Source organism: Gorilla gorilla, chromosome 17 (genome assembly GCF_029281585.2).
Source record: "Gorilla gorilla gorilla isolate KB3781 chromosome 17, NHGRI_mGorGor1-v2.1_pri, whole genome shotgun sequence".
Classification (NCBI taxonomy): Eukaryota; Metazoa; Chordata; class Mammalia; order Primates; family Hominidae; genus Gorilla; species Gorilla gorilla.
Genome location: NC_073241.2, coordinates 86,903,243 through 86,924,853, shown reverse-complemented (window position 1 = coordinate 86,924,853; position 21,611 = coordinate 86,903,243). Strand labels below are relative to the sequence as shown.

The following is a 21,611-nucleotide window of genomic DNA, read 5'->3' as shown; positions in this document are numbered from 1 at the left end:
TACTACCCTAATTCAGGTGTCACAGATGCCATCCCGCATTCCCATGGCTAGCTCACAGACACCCCTGCCCTCTCAGGACTTCCATCACGTGACTTTCTCCTCCCTGAAACTCCCTGCTTTTCATACCAAAAACCCCCTCCACCTTTGGCACTTGTGTGACCTGCTCAGTTTTGGAGACAAACAGGAGGCTAATTCAATTGCTTAAATATCAACTTGCCCTCTTAAATGTCCTTCAGCCATTTCAAGCGACCCAGTTTCCCACCTTGCCGTTCAGCCCCTGCCACCTTGCTGCCTCTTAACAGTTCCTAAAAATGTTGTCCTTAATATGTAGAGTAGTTCAACTCTGTGAAAAGCAATCTTGGCAGCACAGTGGGATCATTTGGGGACCTTAAAAATAATGGTGTTTGGGCCTTACCCCAGACCAGTTGAATCTGAATTTCAGAAATGGGACCAGGGTATTTTTTAAAAGCTCCCCAGGGGAGGTGGTTGGACAGTGAGGTTGACAGTTGCCAGGTGGCTTCCTCCTACTTCTAAACTCAACCTTAAGCCTCTCTTATTATTGCTGTAGGTTCTCTATTGATTTTGTATTAATCTCTGTAGTTGAAATGGGAACACTGAGGGCTGAGAAACTTCAAAGCTTGAATTTTGAACTGCCATAGAATCAGTATATTTCATCCAGCCCTTCTGGGAAAAAAGGGACGTCATGATATACAAATACTGCAAATTCTAGTATTTGGAAATTGCTGGTTAATGACTCAGTTTCTAATGCTGAAAAGTTTCCTTCTGCCTTATGGATCATAACCAATGTGATGATCAGGTGAAGAACATCTTTGAAGAGATATTGATAAACTTTGTTTGTGGGACAAAGACTAGTTTCTACAGTCAAAATCAAGTTTGTATTGGATATAACTTGTCTTAGTACCCCAACTTACAGAAATGAAGGTGTTCAAAAGTTTTAGCTTTTTTTCAGTATTTACCTCCATATTGCTAAATAACATGCTTATATTACTTTATTGATTTTTCAGTTTTAGGTGTTATTTATTGCCCTTCTCTGGCATATGAGGATTTCATTTCTTCCTTTTCCTATCCCCACCATTTGTGTTCACCCTTCTCATCTCCCCAAGTGTATTAAGCTGTTTTGGGGTTGCTATAAAAAAATACCTGCAGCTGGGTAATTTACAAAGAAAAGTGGTTTATTTTGGCTTACCGTTCTGCAGACTGTACAGGAAGCATGGTGTTGCTATCTGCTTCTGGTGAGGCCTCAGGAAACTTCCAATCATGACAGAAGGCAAAGGGGAAGCTAGCATATCCCATGATGAGAGGGAGCAAGAGATGGGGGAGGTGCCACACTCCTTTAAGCAACCATATCTGATGTGAACTCAGTGCAAGAACTCATGTATCACTTCATGAAGAGCACCAAGCCATTCCTCCCCATGACCACCACCTCCCACCAGGCACCCCCTCCAACACTAGAGATTGCATTTCAACATGAGATCTGGAGGGGACAAACATTCAAACCATGTGGCCATATTTCCAACTTAGTTCAATTATAATCTTGGTTGGCTGCGTAGTTCACAATAGTTGTTTTCTCTTTCTGCCCAACTTTTTATTTTCCCTATACTAAATTTGTCTTATTTTTTCTTTAATAATTCAATCACAAAAGATGTTTGGATATATTGGGTTGTCTATCAGTTACTTCTTCCCATCTTCTGGAGCCTTTGCCTGCTTTAATCCGAACGAGTTGCCCTCGAGGAACATAGTTGTCATCTTGGGATCTTTCATTACCATCCTGTGTGTTCCCTTTACCTTTTTTTTTTTGTACTGGACATCCTGTTTCCTGTTTTCCATGTTTCCTGATTTTTTCAGTTTACATCCTCATTTTGGTTGAGCACATCCTCCAGCAGTTTTTTTTTTTTTTTTGAGTTGAGGCCTCACTCTGTTGCCCAGGCTGGAGTGCAGTGGCATGATTTTGGCTCACTGCAGCCTCCACCAACTGGGTTCAAACGATTCTTCTGCCTCACCCTCCCAAGCAGCTGGGATTACAGGCGTCTGCCACCACGCCCAGATTATTTGTGTTTTTAGTGGAGACGGGGTTTCACCATGTTGCCCAGGCTGGTCTCAAAACTCCTGACGTCAGATGATCCACCTGCCTCGGCCTCCCAAAGTGCTGGGGTTATAGGCCTGAGCCACTGCACCTGGCTGTCCAGTAGTTTTTTGAGAAAGCGCTCATGGAAGGTAAATTCATCGAGACCTTGCTTGTCTAAAAATGTTTTAAATCTATCTTCACATACTCTCCATGAAGAATTGTGGGTTAGAAAGCATTTTCCAGCTGGGTGTGATGACTCATGCTTATAATCCCAGCACTTTGGGAGGCTAAGGTGGGAGGATTGCTTGAGGCCAGGTGTTTGACACCACCTTTTTTTTTTTTTTTTTTGAGACGGAGTTTCACTCTGTCACCCGGGCTGGAGTGCAGTGGCGCGATCTTGGCTCACTGCAACCTGTGCCTCCCAGGTTCAAGTGATTCTCATGTCTCAGCCTCCCAAGTAGCTGGAACTACAGCCACGAGCCACCACACCTGGCTAATTTTTTGTATTTTTAGTAGAGATGGGGTTTTGCAATGTTGGCCAGGCTGGTGCGAGACCCAGTCGCTACAAAAAAATTAAAATATTAGTTGGGTGTGATGGTGCACACACCTGTAATCCTAGCTACTTGGGAGGCTGAGGCAGGAGGATCTTTTGCCCTGAGGAGTTTGAGGCTGTAGGGAGCCATGATTGTGTCACTGCACTCCAGCCTGGGTGACAGTGAGAGACCCTGTCTCTAAAAATAATAATAAAAAGAAAGCATTTTCCTTCAGAATTTTGAAGTTTGGCTTTCTGGTGTTGTTATTGAGAATTCCTAAGCATTCTGATATATGGTCCTTTACATATGACCTGTCTATTCTGGAAGCTTAGTTCAGTGTCTGATATTTCATGATGATATTTATTGAGAGTATCCATTCTAGTTGCCCTTTTCAATACAGAAAGTCATGCCCTTCAGTTGTGAAAAAATTTCTTAAATTGTTTCATTGAAGGTCTCCCTTCTGTTTTTTTGTTCTTTCTACAACTGCTATTTAGATACTAGACCTCCTCTTTTCAATTTTCTTTCTTTCTTTTTTTTGAGACAAGTTATCACTCTGTCACTGAAGCTGGAGTGTAGTGGCATGATCATAGCTCACTGCAGCCTCGACCTCCCAGGCTCAAGTGATCCTGCCTCAGCCTCCTGGGTAGCTGGGACTATAGGTGCATGCCAGCTCACTCAGCTAATTTTAAAAATTATCTGTAGAGATGGGGTCTCCCTATGTTGCCCAGGCAGGTCTTGAATTCTAGGCTTGAAGCAATCCTCTCACCTTGGCCTCCCAAAGTGCTGGGATTACAGTGGAGCCACCCCACCTGGCCCTTATCTTTTTATTTTATTTTATTTTTACACAGAGTTTTGCTGTTGTTGCCCAGGCTGGAGTGCGGTGCAATGGCGTGATCTCGGCTCACTGCAACCTCTGCCTCCCGGGTTCAAGCAATTCTCCTGCCTCAGCCTCCCAAGTAGCTGGGATTACAGGCATATGGCACCGTGCCCAGCTAATTTTCATTTTTTTTAGTAGAGATGGGGTTTCACCGTGTCCATCAGGCTGGTCTCGAACTCCTGACCTCAAGTGATCCACCTGCCTCAGCCTCCCAAAGTGCTGGGAATACAGGCATGAGCCACCGCGCCTGGCCATCTTTTTTATTAAGCTGCTAATTTGGGGCGTTTTCCTCAACTCTTCCCCAGTCCTTTGAGTATTTTATTTGTGTTAACCATAGTAAAAATATATTTTTAAAAATTCTTATTCTGGTTTCAGAAAGTTCTGTCTTTAGTTTTTTATCTAAGTTTTCTAGTTTTCTTCCTGTATCATTCCAGTTTCCTCCACGTTGGGTTGCTTTTTTTTTTTTTTTTTTTTTTCCTGCTTTGTTTAGTCTCTGGCTTTCCTGTTACAGGCTTTCTTGAGATGGCAGGTGCTGCTTGGTTATCTGCTGAAAATTCAGAGATAATTCAGGATAGGAGATTAAAATGTCCATTGGATGCTCCAAGCATGTGAATAGATGTGAGCCTTACTGTAGGCTATCTGCCCTAGGTGGATTAGCAGGGGAGGCCCATGCCATTGTCTGTTAGGTCTTTCTTCTTAGGCTAGTTGGGTTTCCTGGGGAGGGAAAAAGAAGAGGGCTGGGTCTCTGCACCTTCAGTTAGTACAGTTCACTAAGCTGTTTTCTGTGGTGGCCCTGCTCTCAGCTGTGCTTGGAATCTGCAGTCCATAGCCCTCTGTTACCTCTCCAGGAACCAAACATCTAGTTGGCTTTGGGGGTTTGGGGGGAGCAGTCACTCCACTGCAGGGTGGGAATCTAGGCAACCTGCTGCTTTAACAGACTCTTTTTTTATTTTATTTTATTTTATTTTATTTATTTATTTATTTATTTATTTATTTATTTATTTATTTATTTATTTATTTTTTGAGACAGGGTCTCCCTGTGTTTCCCAGGCTGGTCTCAAACTCCTGGGCTCAAGGGATCCTCCTGTCGCAGCCTCCCAAAGTGCTAGGATTATAGGCGTGAGCCATCGTCCCCAGCCTGCTTTAACAGACTTTGAGTCCATCTCATTCTAGCATCTCCTTTCATCCCTACTTCCAGTGGTACCTGCGACTGCCAGTCCTGAGCCCCCTAGTGTAATCTGGATGGTTTTTGTTTAATACGGATGGCCAGCTTAGGATTCAGTTTTCTTGGCTCTGCTAAAACATTAAGTATTTATTCATCTGCTGCCACTTTAAAAATTCTATTATGGTTCACTTTTTCTTTTTTCCCATCCTTTTAGGTTTGTGCTTAAAAACAAAAAATACCACCATCATGAACAAAACCTCTACCATCATTTCAGTGTGGTTTTTGGGAGAGAGTGAAACTATACCCCTGTGTTCAAGCCCCATCTTTACCCAGAGGTCATTACTCTGTATTTGAAGACCAATCAAAAGGGAGTGGGCATAAACAAAAGGGAAGAAATGATCCATTATTAGCTATTAGGAAGGAAAAAATAGCAAGGAGAATGATGAATTCTCTGTAAATGGGAAAAAAGCAGTATATAACTCTGAAAGGTTATAAGTGAAATTTAACTGGGTTATGGGAATGGGTAGATAGATACCTATTATTCTCTGGCTATGTCTGTTAAAAAAGAATTTCCTTTAGTGCATTCAGGTTCACGCACAAATTTGAATTCATAATTCAGTGCCTCTAACAAATCCGTGACATTGGTGACAGGAACACCTGGGTGAGTGGTGAGAACTCCATAGGCGCTCTCTGACCCCTGCTTTCTTTCTTTTTTTTGTTTGAGACAGAGTCTTGCTTTGTTGCCCAGGCTGGAGTGCAGTGGTGTGATCTCGGCTCACTACAACCTCTGCCTCCTGGGTTCAAGTGATTCTCCTGCCTCAGCCTCCCTAGTAGCTGGGATTATAGGCATACACCACCACACCAGGCTAATTTTTGTATTTTTAGTAGAAATGGGGTTTTGCCACATTGGCCAGGCTAGTCTTGGACTCCCAACCTCAAGCCTGCCTCGGCCTCTCAAAGTGCTGGGATTACAGGTATGTGCCTCGGCCTCTCAAAGTGCTGGGATTACAGGTGTGAGCCACCATGCCTGGCCTGACCCCTGCTTTCTGTCACCTTTTTCTCTTGTGAGATGCACCCTGAAGGTATGGAGCCAGCCCTGGCTTGGGAGCCAAACATACCTGGGTCCAAATACTGGCTCTGCCCCTTGCTAACTGGATTCAGGCAAGTCAGGGGACCTCCGTGACTCTGTTTTCCTCATCTGTAAAACAGGGTGGTACCTCCTCTTTATAAGCCAGTTGCAGCGATTCCATGTCTGGCACTTAATAAATGGAAGCCATTACAGTTATTGTGACTCCTTTTCCTGCGGGCTAAATGTGAGTGTGACCCAGAAGCCTGTCTTAACTTTCCTTGTTGCAGCTACTCTAGTCTGTGGCATACAGGACCCAGCCCAGACCTTGACCCTGGCTCACCAGGCTCCCTGTGAGCCGGTCCCTGCCCACCTCCAGGACTCAGTACTCACCTCGCTAAATCCTTCAGATCATCCCTTCTCACTGACCAACCAGCAACTGCAGAACACATCTTGCTGTCACAGGGCTTGCTGCTCTCCTGACCTGCAAGGCCTGTCCCCCAGCAGCCGCCCCCTCTTCCTGGAAATGATGCAGGGCACCAGCAGCCCCTGCCTGGGGGTTGTCCTGACAGCCCTGCCCCTTGCCTCCCGCTGCTGTATGGAACCCAGAACAGACCTCTGTACCTTTTATTTCTCTTTGTTTAGATAGCTGCTTCTCTGCTGGTATATAAGCTGCTTGTGGGCAGTGGTGGGCTATGCAAGGCACATAGCAGGCTCTGAAAAAATGATGAATGAATGGCTAGGTTCAATCACGATTGCTATATCAATGACCACTAAAACTTTTAAAAAAAATTTGGCCGGGCACAGTGGTTCGTGTCTGTAATCCCAGCACTTTGGGAGGCTGAGGCGGGTGGATCACTTGAGGTCAGGAGTTTGAGAACAGCCTGACCAATGTGGTAAAACCCTGTCTCTATTAAAAATACAAAAAATTAGCTGGGTGTGATGGGAGGCACCTGTAATCCTAGCTACTCGGGAGGCTGAGGTAGGAGAATTGCTTGAACCTGGGAGGCGGAGGTTGCAGTGAGCCGAGATGGTGCCATTGCCCTCCAGCCTGGGCAACAAGAGTGAAACTCTGTCTTAAAAAAAAAAAAAAAAAAAAAAAAAATTAGCTGTACCTCTTTGTCTTTTCTACTTCCTGCAGCATAAAATATATGTGGTTAGAAACAAAACAAAATGAGAACAGCAATGACAAAGAGCCCCCAGCTTTGTCTCAGACCAGCTCTGCTGCTAACTAATGTGCTTCTCTTTTTCGGCCTCATGAAGACCAGAAACCTTGGAATTACTCGATTCCAGCCTGCTTCTTATCTTTAAGATGCCATAACCTGTGCCTGTCCTCTCAACTTCTCCATATCTTTTTTTAAAAAAAATTAAATTTTTAATTAAAAAATTTTAAATATATTTTTTGAGACAGGGTCCTACTCTGCTGCTCAGGCTGGAGTGCAAGTGGCATGATCACTGCTCATTGCAGCCTTGGCCTCCCTGGCTTAAGCAATCCTCCTGCCTCAGCCTCGTGAGTAGCTGGGACTACAGGTGCACACCACCATGCCCAGCTAATCTTTGTTATTTTTTGTAGAGATGGGGTTTTGCCATGTTGCCCAAGCTGGTCTTAAATTCCTGGGCTCAAGTAATCCTCCTGCCTCAGCCTCCAAAGTGCTAGGATTACAGGTGTGAGCCACTGGGCCTGGCCTTCTCCATACCTTTTGCTCCTCTGCCATCTTCACTTCCATTGCCACTCTGTTCCACACCTCAATCCTCACCTGTGGCCACTCTGTCCAGCTTGGTCTCCTTGCCTGACCCCTATTACGTCCTATGACCCACACCCTGTTTGCTCAGTATTCTCCTCTGCCACAGCCCTGAGCAGCTGCTCACCTCCCTGACTGTCATGGCTCTTGATGCCTCTGCTGGCCTATGAAGGGCCAAGCCCTCAGTGCATTCGGGCTAGGACCCCAGCCTTTTCTCCTAGTCCTCGCCATACCCTGTGCTGTGGCCAAGTGAAGGTCTTGCTCCTGGTTCTCATGTGCTCTTCCACCTTCTTGGTGTCTCTGCACATTCAGCCTGTCTCAGTCCTCTTATTGTAAGTTCAGATACCTCCTCAATGGAAAGCATTCCTTCATCTTCTCAGCCTGAAACCCTCTCTCACTTTTATCAGGGAAACTTCTGCTCACCTCTTGTTACCGCATTATAAACAGATTTACTAGATACATCTATTTGCTCTCAAAATCCTAGGTGAGAAAGGAACATCTCTGGGCATCAGAATTGGAGGGGAGGGGCTAGAGAGAATCTCAAAGTCAGAGCTGTTAGGTTAGGAATGGGGGCTCCAGGGAGAATTGAGCCCAGCCAGTGCCCAGCCAGATAAAGACACCAAGGGGCCCCTTAAAAAAAAAAAGTTTCATTAAAGTATAACATTTATACAGAAAAAGGCATACATCATAAGCATGCAACTCCATGAGTTTTCACAGTGAACACATGATGTGCCCAGCTCCTAGAATGCCCATGCAGCCATAGGAAGGTGGAGCTAGGACCAGACCCCTCCATGAAGCAGGGCCGCAGAGGCCCGGCACTTCTGTGAAAAGTAATCCAGAAAATTGGCCCTCTAGCCCAGAGAAGCACAAGGAAGCCTGCCATCTTCCCAGGGCTCTGGGGAATGCCTACTCCCTGGCTGTGAATTTATACAACTGCAGGGAACAGGACAACCAAGTTGAGATATTCACACAAACTTGGTCTAAGACTGGTGGGACCCCTGGGTCCTGGAAGAAGCAAATCAGAAAGGCCTCTTAGGGACCCTTCCACCACCCAGGAAGCAGAGAACTCTGGAAAAAACACTCAGTATGAATGAGCTAAAAAAAAAAAAAAAATCACAATGGGCACTTTTTTTTTTTAGACGGAGTTTCGCTCATGTTGCCCAGGCTGGAGTTCAACAGTGCAATCTTGGCCTACCACAACCTCCGTCTCCCAGGTTCAAGCGATTCTCCTGTCTCAGCCTCCTCAGTAGCTGGATTACAGGCATGTGCCACCATGCCTGGCTAATTCTGTATTTTTAGTAGAGACGGGTTTCTCTGTGTTGCTCAGGCTGGTCTCAAACTTCCGACCTCAGGTGATCTGCCCGCCTCAGCCTCCCAAAGTGCTGGGATTACAGGCATGAGCCATCACGCCCAGCCACAAATGGGCACATTTAGTCATGCAGTGTAAGTGAAGAATGGAGGTCACTCAGAAGACACAGTTTTTCATTACCTACAAAGTTCTACATCAATCCGCCCTGGTTCCCCTACCTCCCGCCGCCCCCCTACTCAAGCCATGTGGCCTCCCTGCTGTTCCTTGACAGCCTTGTTATGGGGCTGAGTTGTGTTCCCCCAACAGACATGTTGACATCCTAGCCCCCAGGTACCTGTAAACACGAACTTATTTGGAAACAGGGTCTTTGCAGACGCAGTCAGGTTAAGATGAGGTTATTAGAGTAGGCCTTTAATCCAAAATGACTGGCGTCCTTCCAAGAGGAGAAGACAGCCTGTGACTGTGGAGGCAGAGGATGGAGTGCTGCATCTACAAGCTGAGGAACGCCAAGGATTGTTGCCACCGCCACGAGCTAAAAAAGGCAAGGAAGGATTCTCCCTTACAGGTTTCAGAGGGAGTACAGCCCTCCTGACAACCTGATTTTGCATTTCTAGCCTTCAAAACTCAAGACAACAAATTTGTCTGCCTGGTTTGTGGTATTTTGTTCCAGCAGCCCTAGGAAATGAATACAAGCCTCAAATGTGTTCCAGCGCTTGCTGGTCTCTCTGCTTGCAAGCCCTTCCCCAGACAATGCCCTCACTCCCTGCAGGTCCCTGCTGAAATGCCACCTTTGCAGAGAGGCTGGTCCTGACTGGACTACTGACTTGGGCAGTTGTGGCCTCTCTCCCTTCCTCCACCTCCTTTAGCTTTCTTCCGGTCCCTAGCCATACCTGACAATATGTTGTATGTCTTTCATCTTTGTTGTAAAACGATCGTCTGCCTTGCCTTCTAGAAGGTACGTTCCATGAAAGTAGGGACCGTCCAGTTCATTGCTGCACACCCAGTGCCTGCCATGTGCCTGACATAGACTGGAGTCTCCCATACGTTTGTTTCATAAGCGAATGAGCTGTTTGAGAATGTTGTTTGTTTTCCTTTTAACTCTTTTATCCTCTACATGACCTAATGTTTTGCTCATGGTAGACGGTCAGGAAATATGGGCAGATGGATCAATAAACCCGTCACCACCATTGGGCTGAAGGCTCTGCGTGGTGAAGAGGGGCAAGTCAAAACGCATGGCATGTTGGCCTGGATTTGGTGGCCTCTTTGTTGTAAAATGATTCTAGGGACAATTGATCAGATTTCTCTGAGTAATCATTATAGCTTACCATTTGCTACATGCAGCCACTGTTTCTCTTGCCCTGAAGGCCTCCTGATTCCTCCCTTCCCCAGTTCTTTTTCTGATTAAGGAATCAGAGTTGAATAATCTAAATTTAGTTTGTGTAGCTCAGAGGTGCCAATCATGGCAAATAATGAATGAAGAGATTTCCCACCCCTTTCCCTGAAGCACTGAGCTGAAACCAACAAATTCATTTTATTTAGGATCACAGGCTGCACTCAGAGTGGTGTCTGTGACAGGTGAGTGCTATATTCACTAATGAAGTCACCAGGCCCCAGACAAACCCTCTCCCTCCTGGTTGGGGTGCTCCTTATCTCCGTTAGCTCACAGACTGTGCCTTTTTAGCCTTCTGTTTGCTAATGGAATTGGTGTGTCATTTTGTTAAAAATATGTTAAGTCAGAAAAAATTCATATTATGTATAGCATATGGTTCCGCAAATTTCTTTAGCCTTTCAAGGGCTTTTCTGGTAAGCCTGTATTTAGAGTTCACAATTTCTGGGTTAAGGACTGTGTTTTCTACCAGTTTTGAAAAGGACCAACATAAAGCACATTTTATCTGCTTTCACTGCATAAGAACATAAAAATTTACCATTGGAAAGCTGTTATATTCAATGTTTGTAAGAAATAAGCCATAGACTAGGAATAACAATTGTTATGGTACTCTCTGTTGGGGAAAAAGAATGAAGCTCTGTTTTCAGTTATAACCTATGAGTTCTTAATATGTGCACCAGGAGGTTTTATACATGAGGAATTTTGAATGAGTTTTTAAAAGTCAGTAAAGGCACCTGTAATCCCAGCTACTCGGGAGGCTGAGGCAGGAGAATCACTTGAACCCAGTAGGGGGAGGTTGCAGTGAGCCGAGATCGCGCCATTGCACTCCAGCCTGGGCAACAGGGTGAGACTCCCTCTAAAAAAAAAAAAAAAAAAAAATTAATTAATGAAAAATAAAAAATAAAAAAGTCAGTAAAAATGAAAGTGCAAGATGTGAATAAAAGAAATGAAATGATGCTGATTCATTAAAATATTTAATAAAGTATGTCTTGCTAGTTCCTTAATCATTTCTGGACAGAAACAAATTTAACCCGCGCCAGCCATTGATTTTGTACTGGTGAGACTTGGCATCTTTATGCCTTGTCACTAATCATCAGCGTTTGCCTGGGAGGGACCAGAAGCCCCCTTATCTCTACCTAGCAGGAGGGCCCAGTACCCTGGATGGAGGGGATGACTTTCTCCAGGGCCTCCCAGAGGGGACAAGAAGAGCCTTCATAGCTCAGACGTCTAACACCCCCGGCCATTTTATTCTCTGGCCTTGTCTACACGTCTGCCAGCACAGCATTGCGAGGTGTGCAGCCTTTTAATTTAGTTTCTTTAGAAGAAATGGGTTCAGGCTGCGCATGGTGACTCACGCCTGTAATCCCAGCACTTTGGGAGGCCGAGGTGGGTGGACCACTTGAGGTCAGCAGTTTGAGACCGGCCTGGCCAACATGGCAAAACTCTGTATCTACTGGAAATACAAAACAAACAAACAAACAACAACAACAACAAAAATGGGTTCAGACTGTAGGTAGACAAGTATGTTATCCATGAAGATCACCTCTTTACAGGGCAACTTAAGAAGACTATAATTTTTGTTATGAGGGTAGAGAATTAGCCACACATATAAGGAAGGTGGATTGATACCTGGAGCAGGTTTTACTGTGCTTTTCTCAGGACATCCACTTGGATATGAAGATCATGTAGGTAATATGAAAGTCTATCCATTTAATTTGACATTTTGCATTGGGCTTATAACCATCAGGAGGACCAACTTTAATAAGAAATAAACTAATTCCATCAGTAGCACATATTTAAGCTACAGAAAACTGGGTTTCAGCTGAATCTAGACTCCATCTTCCCTAAACGTTCCATATGGCTTGCCCCCTTTGCTCAAATGTGTATAAGGCCTTTGCTCGAATGTGTGAGACTCTGACCCACCTGCTTCAAATTGCATTAGTCCCTTCCCCCACCCTACCCCATCTCTTCTACCTTGCTTCATTCTTCTTTTGTCCTGAGAGGGAAAAAGAAGAGGGAAGGCCGTGGAAGGGCTCCATCATTCAAAGTATTACATGTTGTGATTATTTTCTGTGTCTCCCCTAACCCCATGTAAGCCCCCGTCTGCTCTTTTCACTACTGTTTTCCCAATGCACATAGTAGGTGCTCAATATTTGTTCAATGAATACCGATGCCTGAGACCTTTCTGTACCAAGGGCTGGTTTCCTACTCCACAATGCATTGAACATATATAGGCAGGGTGGGCTGGCGGAGGTTTAGGAATGAAATGTGCGCCTGTTCCTCCCCGTGGTCTCAGTGTGCGACCTTGGGGGCGGGACGGGTGGCTAAACTGGGAAGGTGCGCGGATATGATACAGACAAACCTCATCATACCGTCCCTCCAAGAAATGCACTTGCCAGGCTGGCCTTCACTTTTCCTAATGCTCTTCTGTGAGTTTCACCTGTCAAATTCTGCTGCGCAGAGAGGGTGCAGAGAAATTGAATAATCCCTTTTTCTATTCTGAAAATAAAGCAAAACAAAACAGGATCTGCACACTTGTGCTGTGACTAGGCAGGCAAACTGGAGAACTGAGGCAAAAGCATCCTTATATCTAAGTAATAGTAATGGAAACGTCGAAAAAAGTTACTTGCTGAGTCATGCCTGAGGATCCTGACTTCGCTAGTTTGGCAGATGCAACCAGGGCACGCAACTAGGAGTCCAGCAGGTTTTGCAGTGACCTGCGATGGTGGTGGGGAGCGGGCTTCTAGCTCAGCCCCCGGGCCCATTTTCACGCAGGGAGCGGGGCCCAGCTGGGGCGGGCTCTCCGCGAGGGGCGTGTCTCTGCCTGGCCTCGCCCGCCCCGGCCCGGCAGCGAATGAGCGGGCGCGCCGGGAGGGCGCGAGGTCAGGGGGCTGGGGACGCGCGTGGGGATCGCTACCCCTCTCGGCCACTGCTGGGCGGACACCTGGGCGCGCCGCCGCGGGAGGAGCCCGGACTCGGGCTGAGGCTGCCCCGGCAATGCGTTCACTCGGCGCAAACATGGCTGCGGCCCTGCGCGCCGCGGGCGTCCTGCTCCGCGATCCGCGTAAGTGGGTCTGTCGCGGCGGCCGCCAGGGCCAGGATCCCTGAGAAGGCGTGGGCAGAGCGGGCAGCTGGCCCCCGGGCCTTCGCGCCCGGGGGATTCCGGGACCGGCCTTGGGGGTGCTGCGAGCAACCGGGCGAGGGGCGTCGCGGAGAAGGGAGGGCTGAGGGCAGCACTCAGGGCTCGGGAGGCCGCGGGGAGGGCGCCCGGATCCAGGAGGCGCAGGTTCAAGTCCCATCGGTCGGCTGGGTGGCTTGGAGCAGTGGCTGGAATTTCCCAGAGCCTTGGTTATTGTCACCTGCAATAACCAGACTGTTGAGAAGATTACGCGAGGGAAGGTATGTTATGGGCCTGCCATAGAGGACAGTAAGGAAGGCATCTTCATCATCACCACCATGGACATCTGCCCTGCAGTTCCCTCCCTGCTGAGGAAAGCCCATGGTCCTTGGTCCCTCTGTGCCTACTTCTCCTTAGCAGCGGGACCCACCGTGGGGCATCCTGGGCTAGCGTTTTCTAGAGATATCTGGGGAACTTGTAAGACCCAGGAACAGCCTCCCACGTTTCTGATGCAAACCGTGAATAGGTTGTGACCACAGGATGAGCTGATGGGACTGTGGATCTCACACACCTGGCTGGGACAGCATTTCCAACTGTGACACCTTGAACAAGGCACCTAACCTCGCCAGAGCTTTGGTAAATGTACATTGAAATCCTAATTTTTTTTTTAAGGCTTGCCTTGAACATGAGCACCTTGCCTGGCATACAGTAGGTACACAGGCATCCTCAAGATGTCTAGCCATTCGTGCAGAAGGCTGCCACAAATAAGATGCTTATTTAATGCATCTGAACGGTGACTGGACACAGACCGGACATATTTTTCTAAGACGTTCATCAGTCTGACACCTACTTGGAGTGGAAAGAATCCCCTCTGAACCTCCATATCTCATTAGAGGTGCCTTTGTTAGGAAAATAATAAGGACCCAGTGAACAATGAGGCTAGCTCACTAAGGGCGCTGCGGGACAAAGAGCATTGTTTTTTAAGAAGAGGCAGCACAGTGCCAGTCGTGGGGCTGAAAGAAGTATTGAACTAATCTTTTCTTTCACTGACCTTTCCTGTGGCAAATAAAGTGTGACAGGTCCTAGATTTGAGATCGTGGAACAATATGTGAAACTTTAAATTATTTGTAGTCTAGGTTAAAAGTGGAAGGATTCAGAAACTCTAGCAGAAGTAGATTTGGAGTCTGTGTTACAGACTTTGATTTGAAGGTGTAGTTATAATACTTCATCATTTTGGTTGATAGGAAAAGATCAACTTCTGTGTGAGAAAACACTGAGGATTATTTCTGAAAATGAGTTCTGAAAGTAAAAGTGGAAAAGCAAAGTTTTATACTTTATGTATTTAGCATATTACAGAATTAATAAGAAGCTTCCGGGGGTAAGCCATATATTATCTGTCTGTTTAGCTATCTATATGAATTATTTTTTTTCTTGGTGCCTTTTTCTTTCCAAACTTTAAACCTTTTGTTTTTTGTTTTGTTTTTTTAAGAGATGGAGTGTTGCTCTGTCGCTCAGGCTGGTGTACAGCGGTGCCATCATAGTTCACTGCAGCCTTGAAATCCTGGGATCTAGTGATCCTCCCGCCTCAGCCTCCCTGGTAGCTGGGATTACAGGCATGATCTAGTGTGCCTGGCCCTCCAAACTTTCTTTTTCACTGAGCATATATTGTCTTATGTAATTAGAAAAACAATTCTAGGATAATAAAAGAGTTGTAGGGTTTACATAAAAGACATTAGAACATTTTGGCTCCATATCAGCAACTAACCAATATTTTGAAGCACCCACTATGTTTATTAATAGTTACAATATAGAACCTTATTTCTTTTGTTAATTTTAAAAATGGTGCATATTTTATAAGTACTTTTGAAGTAATCCTCATCTCCTATGTGATAGAAAAGTGCCATTATAGATTTCAGTACTTGCGTATCTCGCCTTCTACCCTCTTCTGCCTCGCCCGCAAGGATCCAAAATATTAATTTGGTTTTGAAGAACCAGTTGATACTTAAGAACTTTCTTTTTCTGTTTTTCCTTTTTCTTTATTTCTTTTTGCAACAATGTGAAGTCATAACTTAGGAACTTTTTAAGTCATAGGTATACTTCTGAATGATCACCTATTGGATTTGTCCGGGAATTATGAAGTTTGTTTTTTGAGAGTTTTTGTTTTTTTTTTTTTTTTTTTTTGAGACCGAGTCTCACTCTGTTGCCTAGGCTGGTCTTGAACTCCTGAGCTCAAGTGAGCCTCCTGCCTCAGCCTTCCAAGTAGCTGGGACTACAGGTGTCCACCACAGCAGGAGTTATGAAGTTTTGTTTTCTTTTTCTTTTTTTTTTGAGACAGAGTCTCGCTCTGTCGACAGGCTGGAGTGCAGTGGCGTGATCTTGGCTCACTGCAACCTCCGCCTCCCAGGTTCAAGGGATTATCCTGCCTCAGCCTCCCAAGTAGCTGGGACTACAGGCACGTGCCACCACACCCAGCTAATTTTTTGTATTTTTAGTAGAGATGGGTTTCACTGTGGTAGCCAGGATGATCTCGATCTCCTGACCGATGATCTCGATCGCCTGACCTGTGATTTGCCCGCCTCAGCCTCCCAAAGTGCTAGGATTACAGGCGTGAGCCACTGTGCCTGGTGAAGTTTCGTTTTCTTATGTCATCTTCTGTTTTGCTGCTTATCTCTCAGTTTGATCGTTTTTATTGTTTGTAGGCCTTCTTTTTTTCTTTTTTTTAATTAAAAAAAATAGAGATAGGGTCTCTCCACGTGGCCCAGGCTAGTCTCAAACTCCTGGGCCCAAGTAGTCCTCCCGCCTCGGCCTCCCAAAGTGCTGGGATTACAGGCATGAGCCCCCATGCCTGGCCTGTTTGTAGGCCTTCTAAAGGTAGATCAGTTACCCATGTAAGGAGGAGGGGCAGAATTACTTGGTCTTAGTTCATAAATGGGCAAGTCTATACTATTGGATATTCTTCACCCCTTTGCTCAACCACATGCAGTGTGCAAGGCATTGCTCTTGGGGCTGGACATATTTTTCCCCTCTTATCTTCACAGCAGCCCTGCAGAAGTAGCCTTATCACTATTTTGCCGATGAGAAAAGTGAGACTCGCAGCCTCTCAGTGAGTTGCCCAGGCCCAGCCATACAGCCTCTTGGTCCTGTGTGGGATTTCTGCTCAGATCTCTCTGGTTTCCGGACACATACTCTCTACGCCACGCAGTGCTGCCCGTGCCATCAGATTCTCTTCAGCTGTGAGCTGAGTCTTTTCCAGAGTCTCAGCTGGCCCTTTGAATGTTTACTTTAAACTCCTTTAGCCCGGACGAATGCTAATTGTTTGGTAGGAGACGCTCTTCATTTTTCTAGAATCTTCAGATCATTAGGGGAGAGGAGTGTTTTGGATGAGTCTCCTTGAAGGGTGAGTATATTAACGAACCTGAGTGGAAAGGGTCCCTTGGCAGCAACATCATTCTCCTCTCTGAGAATCTGGTGAACCATGGAGAAAATAATTTTGTAAGTAGGACATGGTAATAGTTAAGCAGCTTGAAAAGCTACTAGCTCCCAAATTTATTAGGAAATCCTCATCTACTAGTTGGAAAATCTAGTCCCTCCCCACCGCTTCCTTCTTCTTTTTTTTTGAGACAGAGTCTCACTCTGTCACCCAGGCTGGAGTGCAGTGGTGTGATCTCGGCTCACTGCAAGCTCCACCTCCAGGGTTCATGCCATTCTCCTGTCTCAGCCTGGAACTACAGGCACCCGCCACCATGCCTGGCTAATTTTTTTTTTTTTTTTATGTATTTTTAGTAGAGATGGGGTTTCACCGTGTTAGCCAGGATGGTCTTGATCTCCTGACCTCGTGATCCACCCGCCTCCGCCTCCCAAAGTGCTGGGATTACAGGCATGAGCCACCGCGCCTGGCCTTTCTTTTTTTTTTTAACTCCTTAAATTTTGTGTAGAAACGAGGGTCTTGCTATGTTGCCCAGGCTGCCCCCAAATGGCTGGGCTCAAGCGATCCTCCCACCTCAGCCTCCCAAAGTGCTGGGATTACAGGTGTGAGCCACCACACTTGGCACTCCTTCCTTTTTTTAGGTTTGAAGGAGGAAATGCCATTTTATTACAGGTTGAGTACCCCTTATCCAGAATGCTTGGGACCAGAGGTGTTTTGGACAGATTTTTTTTAGGTTTTGGAATATACTTACTTACAGATTGAGCATTCCAAATCTGAAAATCTAAAATTCAAAATGCTCCAATGAGCATTTTCTTTGAGCGTCATGTCAGTGCTCAAAAAGTTTCAGGTTTTGGAGCATTTTGGATTTTGGATTTTCACATTTGGGATGCTAAACGTACCAGCAGTCAAATTGTGGAATGCCAAGGTTTTATTCTCATACCCCATGGAATCCGATACAATCTCACTCATAAGGAATTAGGGACATTGCAGCATGATTAGGAACCTGGTTAAATCCCACGATGAAGTTCAGAATTAAACTTATGTAAAAAAGGAGATGTGAGTTGGTTTGAGCCTTGGAATTGAATTTTTTTAAAAAAAACACCAACTCAAACCAGATGGAATTGAACTTCTTTATGGAATCTTTGCACTTCCACTTTGAGTTGGTAAAGATTATTCAGCATAAGCTGACATAATTGGCTGTGCTGGGAATGTGCACAATCTGGATGGTTGGAAATCTAATGGCCTGGAGATATCATTCTCTTATATTTTACAGACATGCTAGGTGATAAAATCAGAGCAGGTATAGTTCCCGTCCTCTAGAAACTGACAATTGAAACTAACACCAGTACTAATCACATGGTGGACACTGCAGAGCACTTCACTCCTCTGCTCTACTCCTTACAAGAATCCCTGTAGCAAGGTGTCATTTTACAGGTGGGGAAACTCAGGCTCAGGAAGACCTGGCCCCAGGTCACATTGCTAGTAAGTGGCAGAGCTGAATTGAGAGTCAGAGCTGCTTGACCCACAGCCTGAATTCCTCCTCAGGGCACCTTTGCCTCTTAGGAGGAGGAGGGCAGAAGGAGACTGATCGCAAGCTGGTTTCTAACTGGCTGGTTTGAGAATGGGGAAGAGGTCATGTGCATAGCACCGGGCGCCACAGTAACCACCGTCTCACATGGCCATCTTCAGTACTTCCTGTATGGCTTCAGTTTCATTTCACTGGCTGTTTAAGGACCGGTACTCTTCATATGACAGCTGAGTATGGCACATGATCTCCTCAATTCAGGTGGGTTCTTCAGACCCACTGCCACCTCCTGTGGGGCCCAGGACAAGGGTATACTTGAAGGCACATATATGGTATGTGGGATATAGCAAGCTAACAAACTGGGAAATATGTTCTGTCCTCCTATGTTGACAAATAGACCTTGATCACAACCTGGAAGGGTGAGCTCTTGAACTCTCTGAGTTCCTGCAGAAATGTAGAGGCCTTTGGAGAGTTGCCTCTGAGACTGACATGCTTTCCTGCTTCTCTTCTTGCCGCTGGCTCTTTCTGGCCTTGTGGGGAGCCTTACACACAGCCTGGATGGACTCTCTTGTCTTCATGCCCAGTTCCACTCTTGCCCCTGCAAACAGCTATCCCTTGGCCACCATTCAGGTCAAGACTTGATCCACTGATGGCACAATCTCCCTCAGGAGGATGGATCCGAAAAAATGCCTGCACAGACCCTGGGAGGGGGTGTGGAGCTTGGGGGACAGGGAATCCTGGGGCGCTGGGAGCCTGGTCTGGCACGCGGGATGTGGACTCCTGGGGTGGCATGTCTCCTTGGTGGTAGAGACTGCATACCCCGTGGGGTGGGGTGCAGTGGGAGGAGGGCCGGAACAGGCCCTGGGAAGCAGAGGCCCCTTGTCAAGGTTCAAGGGCAGTACTGGGTTCTCAGCACCAGTGCTTTCCGAAGAAGGCTTGGAGGCAGAAAGGAGAACTGCAGCTATTTGAAAACTGGCCCACTTGCCACTCCCGAAATCGGCGGCTTTTCACTTTTCTGCAGCCCCTTCTCCTTCCACAGGAGCAGCACGCTGCTGTCAGTCATGTTGGTCTCTTGCAGGGGTTCTCGTGAGGGACTGTATCAAAATCTGCAGCCAAGGTGGGGAGAGGAGGTGTGTGTAGTTTCTAAAATGCTTCTCTGCAGGCTCTCATCGGCCATCCTAGGGGAGCGATCCTCCACCCCATCCCCTTGGAGAGGGCTTAAGTTCCTTTACCTGCCTGCAGAGAAATGCTAGGAAAATCATCTCTGCCATGGGATCTCTTTAAATTTTAAAGTCAGGAATTATGCTCTGAGAACCTCTTCAGAAGAAATTACTTTCTAGCTAGATTTCATGCGAGCACTTTAATTTTGTCACAGTGGCGTCCAGCAGCTGGAGGGTCTGTCAGCCATGGAGGTGGAAGTCAGGTGCAGCTGCAGCGGCTGCCACCACAGAAACAGCCCAGCATGCCCAGGGTGCAAAACCTCAAGTTCAACCGCAGAAGAGGTATGAGTCTAACATCAGGTACAAATAAGAATTTCTCTTTATCGATGCAGACACCAGTAGACACAAGCTGCCTAGGAGGAAAGGTGCTGGGAAAAGTCAGTGTGGAAGGAGCTATTTTCTTGGCTTCCTTTCAACAGCTGTTAAACCATAGATTTTACACCCTCCTTCCCCACTGGATCCTTCCTTGCAACAGGGCTATTGTTAAAAGACACAGAGTTGAGTACAAACAGTCTGCAAATTGTGTTAAGAATTTGGTTCTGGAATATGTCACATAACACAAATTATATATGCTGGAAATGTATTTATGAACCTAACATAATTATGCCTATGAAATGTATGTTCTGTACAGGATAACGAATAACTGATCTACCAAGACTTTCTATAGGAAACTAGAGTATTGTTTTTCATCCCTTAACACAGTGAACGTAATTATAAAGGAAGTAATAGGATTTATCATCTATTAAAGAAGTGAAGTACACGTTTCATACCTCACCTCTTCTGTTGCTGGTGGCTGGCAGCAGGCATGGCATTGTTGCAAGGGTCCTCTTTAGTGACAGGAGTCACAACTGCTCCCAAGTCTTCCTCTGTACAGAGGCAACAGAAGACTCTATAAAGGGAAGTTATCGAGATGAGTACATAGAAACAGCACCCTTTAACATCAGGCAGAGTGAGAGAAAGTAGCTGGGACCTATTTAACTCCATGACCTTTCTGCTAGATCACACATTGTTTGATGAAAATTATACAGGTATGAATATATATATATATATATACACACATATCTATCTATCTATCTTTTTTTTTTTTCTGAGAGAGTCTCACTCTATCTCTCAGGCTGGAGTGTGGTGGCACAATCTCAGCTCACTGCAGCCTCCACCTCCCGGGTTCAAGCAATTCTCATGTCTCAGCCTCCCGAGTAGCTGGGATTACAGGCACACACCACCACGCCTGGCTAATTTTTGTATTTTTAGTAGAGACGGGAATTCACTATGTTAGCCAGGCTGGTCTCAAACTCCTGACTTCAAGTGATCCGCCCACCTTGGCCTTCCAAAGTGCTGGGATTACAGGTGTGAGCCTGTAATTTTATTTTTTTTTGAGAGGGAGTCTTGCTCTTTCACCCAGGCTGGAGTGCAGTGACTTGATCTTGGCTCACTGCAACCTGCACCTCCCAAGTTCAAGCCATTCTCCTGCCTCAGCCTCCCAAGTAACTGGGATTACAAGTGCATGCCACCACACCCAGCTAATTTTGCATTTTTAGTAGAGATGGGGTTTCCCCATGTTGGCCAGGCTGGTCTCGAACTCCTGACTTCAAGTGATCCACCCACCTTGGCCTCCCAAAGTGCTGAGATTACAGGCGTGAGCCACTGTTTTTATTTTGAGGAGTGTAGCTCTGTCACCCAGGCTGGAGCGCGGTGGTGTGATCATGGCTCACTGCATCCTTGAACTCCTGGGCTTAAGTGATCCTCCTGTCTCAGCCTCCCAAGTAGCTAGGACTATAGGTGCACACCACCACACCCAGCTAATTAAAAAAAATTTTTTTTCTTGTAAAGATGGGGGTCTCACTTTGCTGCCTAGGCTGGTTTTGAACTCTTGGCTTCCAGCAATTCTGCCATGGCCTCCCAAAGTGCTGGTATTACAGGCATGAGCCACGAGCCACCGTGCCTGGCCAGAACCAAAATTTTCTTATTGTGTGTTTATTGTTTTTTGCTATATCATCATGGGTATGATGATTGAGTGCTGTGTAACCTGAGGTTAGTTGGGGATGGGCATTAGATACCTTCTTCATCTGGCAGCCTGACAAGCAGGGCCCATTCCATTTCTCCTTGCCCCTCCCAGCCCCTCTCCCCACCTCAGCCATATGCACTGAGGGTTGGGA

General features: G+C 46.1%; 1 protein-coding gene across 6 annotated transcripts in view; it reads left to right on the top strand.

Moving 5' to 3' along the window:
• Positions 1-12,831: 12,831 nt before the first annotated feature.
• FECH (ferrochelatase) overlaps positions 12,832-21,611 on the top strand; it is a 37,578-nt gene continuing 28,798 nt past the window's right edge. The window contains exons 1-2 of one of the 6 annotated variants that reach the window (XM_019013878.4): positions 12,832-13,229; positions 19,611-19,737. In XM_019013878.4, coding sequence (XP_018869423.2) covers positions 12,836-13,229; positions 19,611-19,737 — 521 coding nt within the window. In that variant the 5' untranslated portion in view covers positions 12,832-12,835. Of the gene's footprint in view, positions 13,230-13,265; positions 13,920-17,842; positions 18,497-19,610; positions 19,756-21,611 lie in introns of those variants that run through there. The other 5 variants (XM_055368203.2, XM_063699247.1, XM_063699246.1 and 2 more) reach the window with 5 other exon arrangements.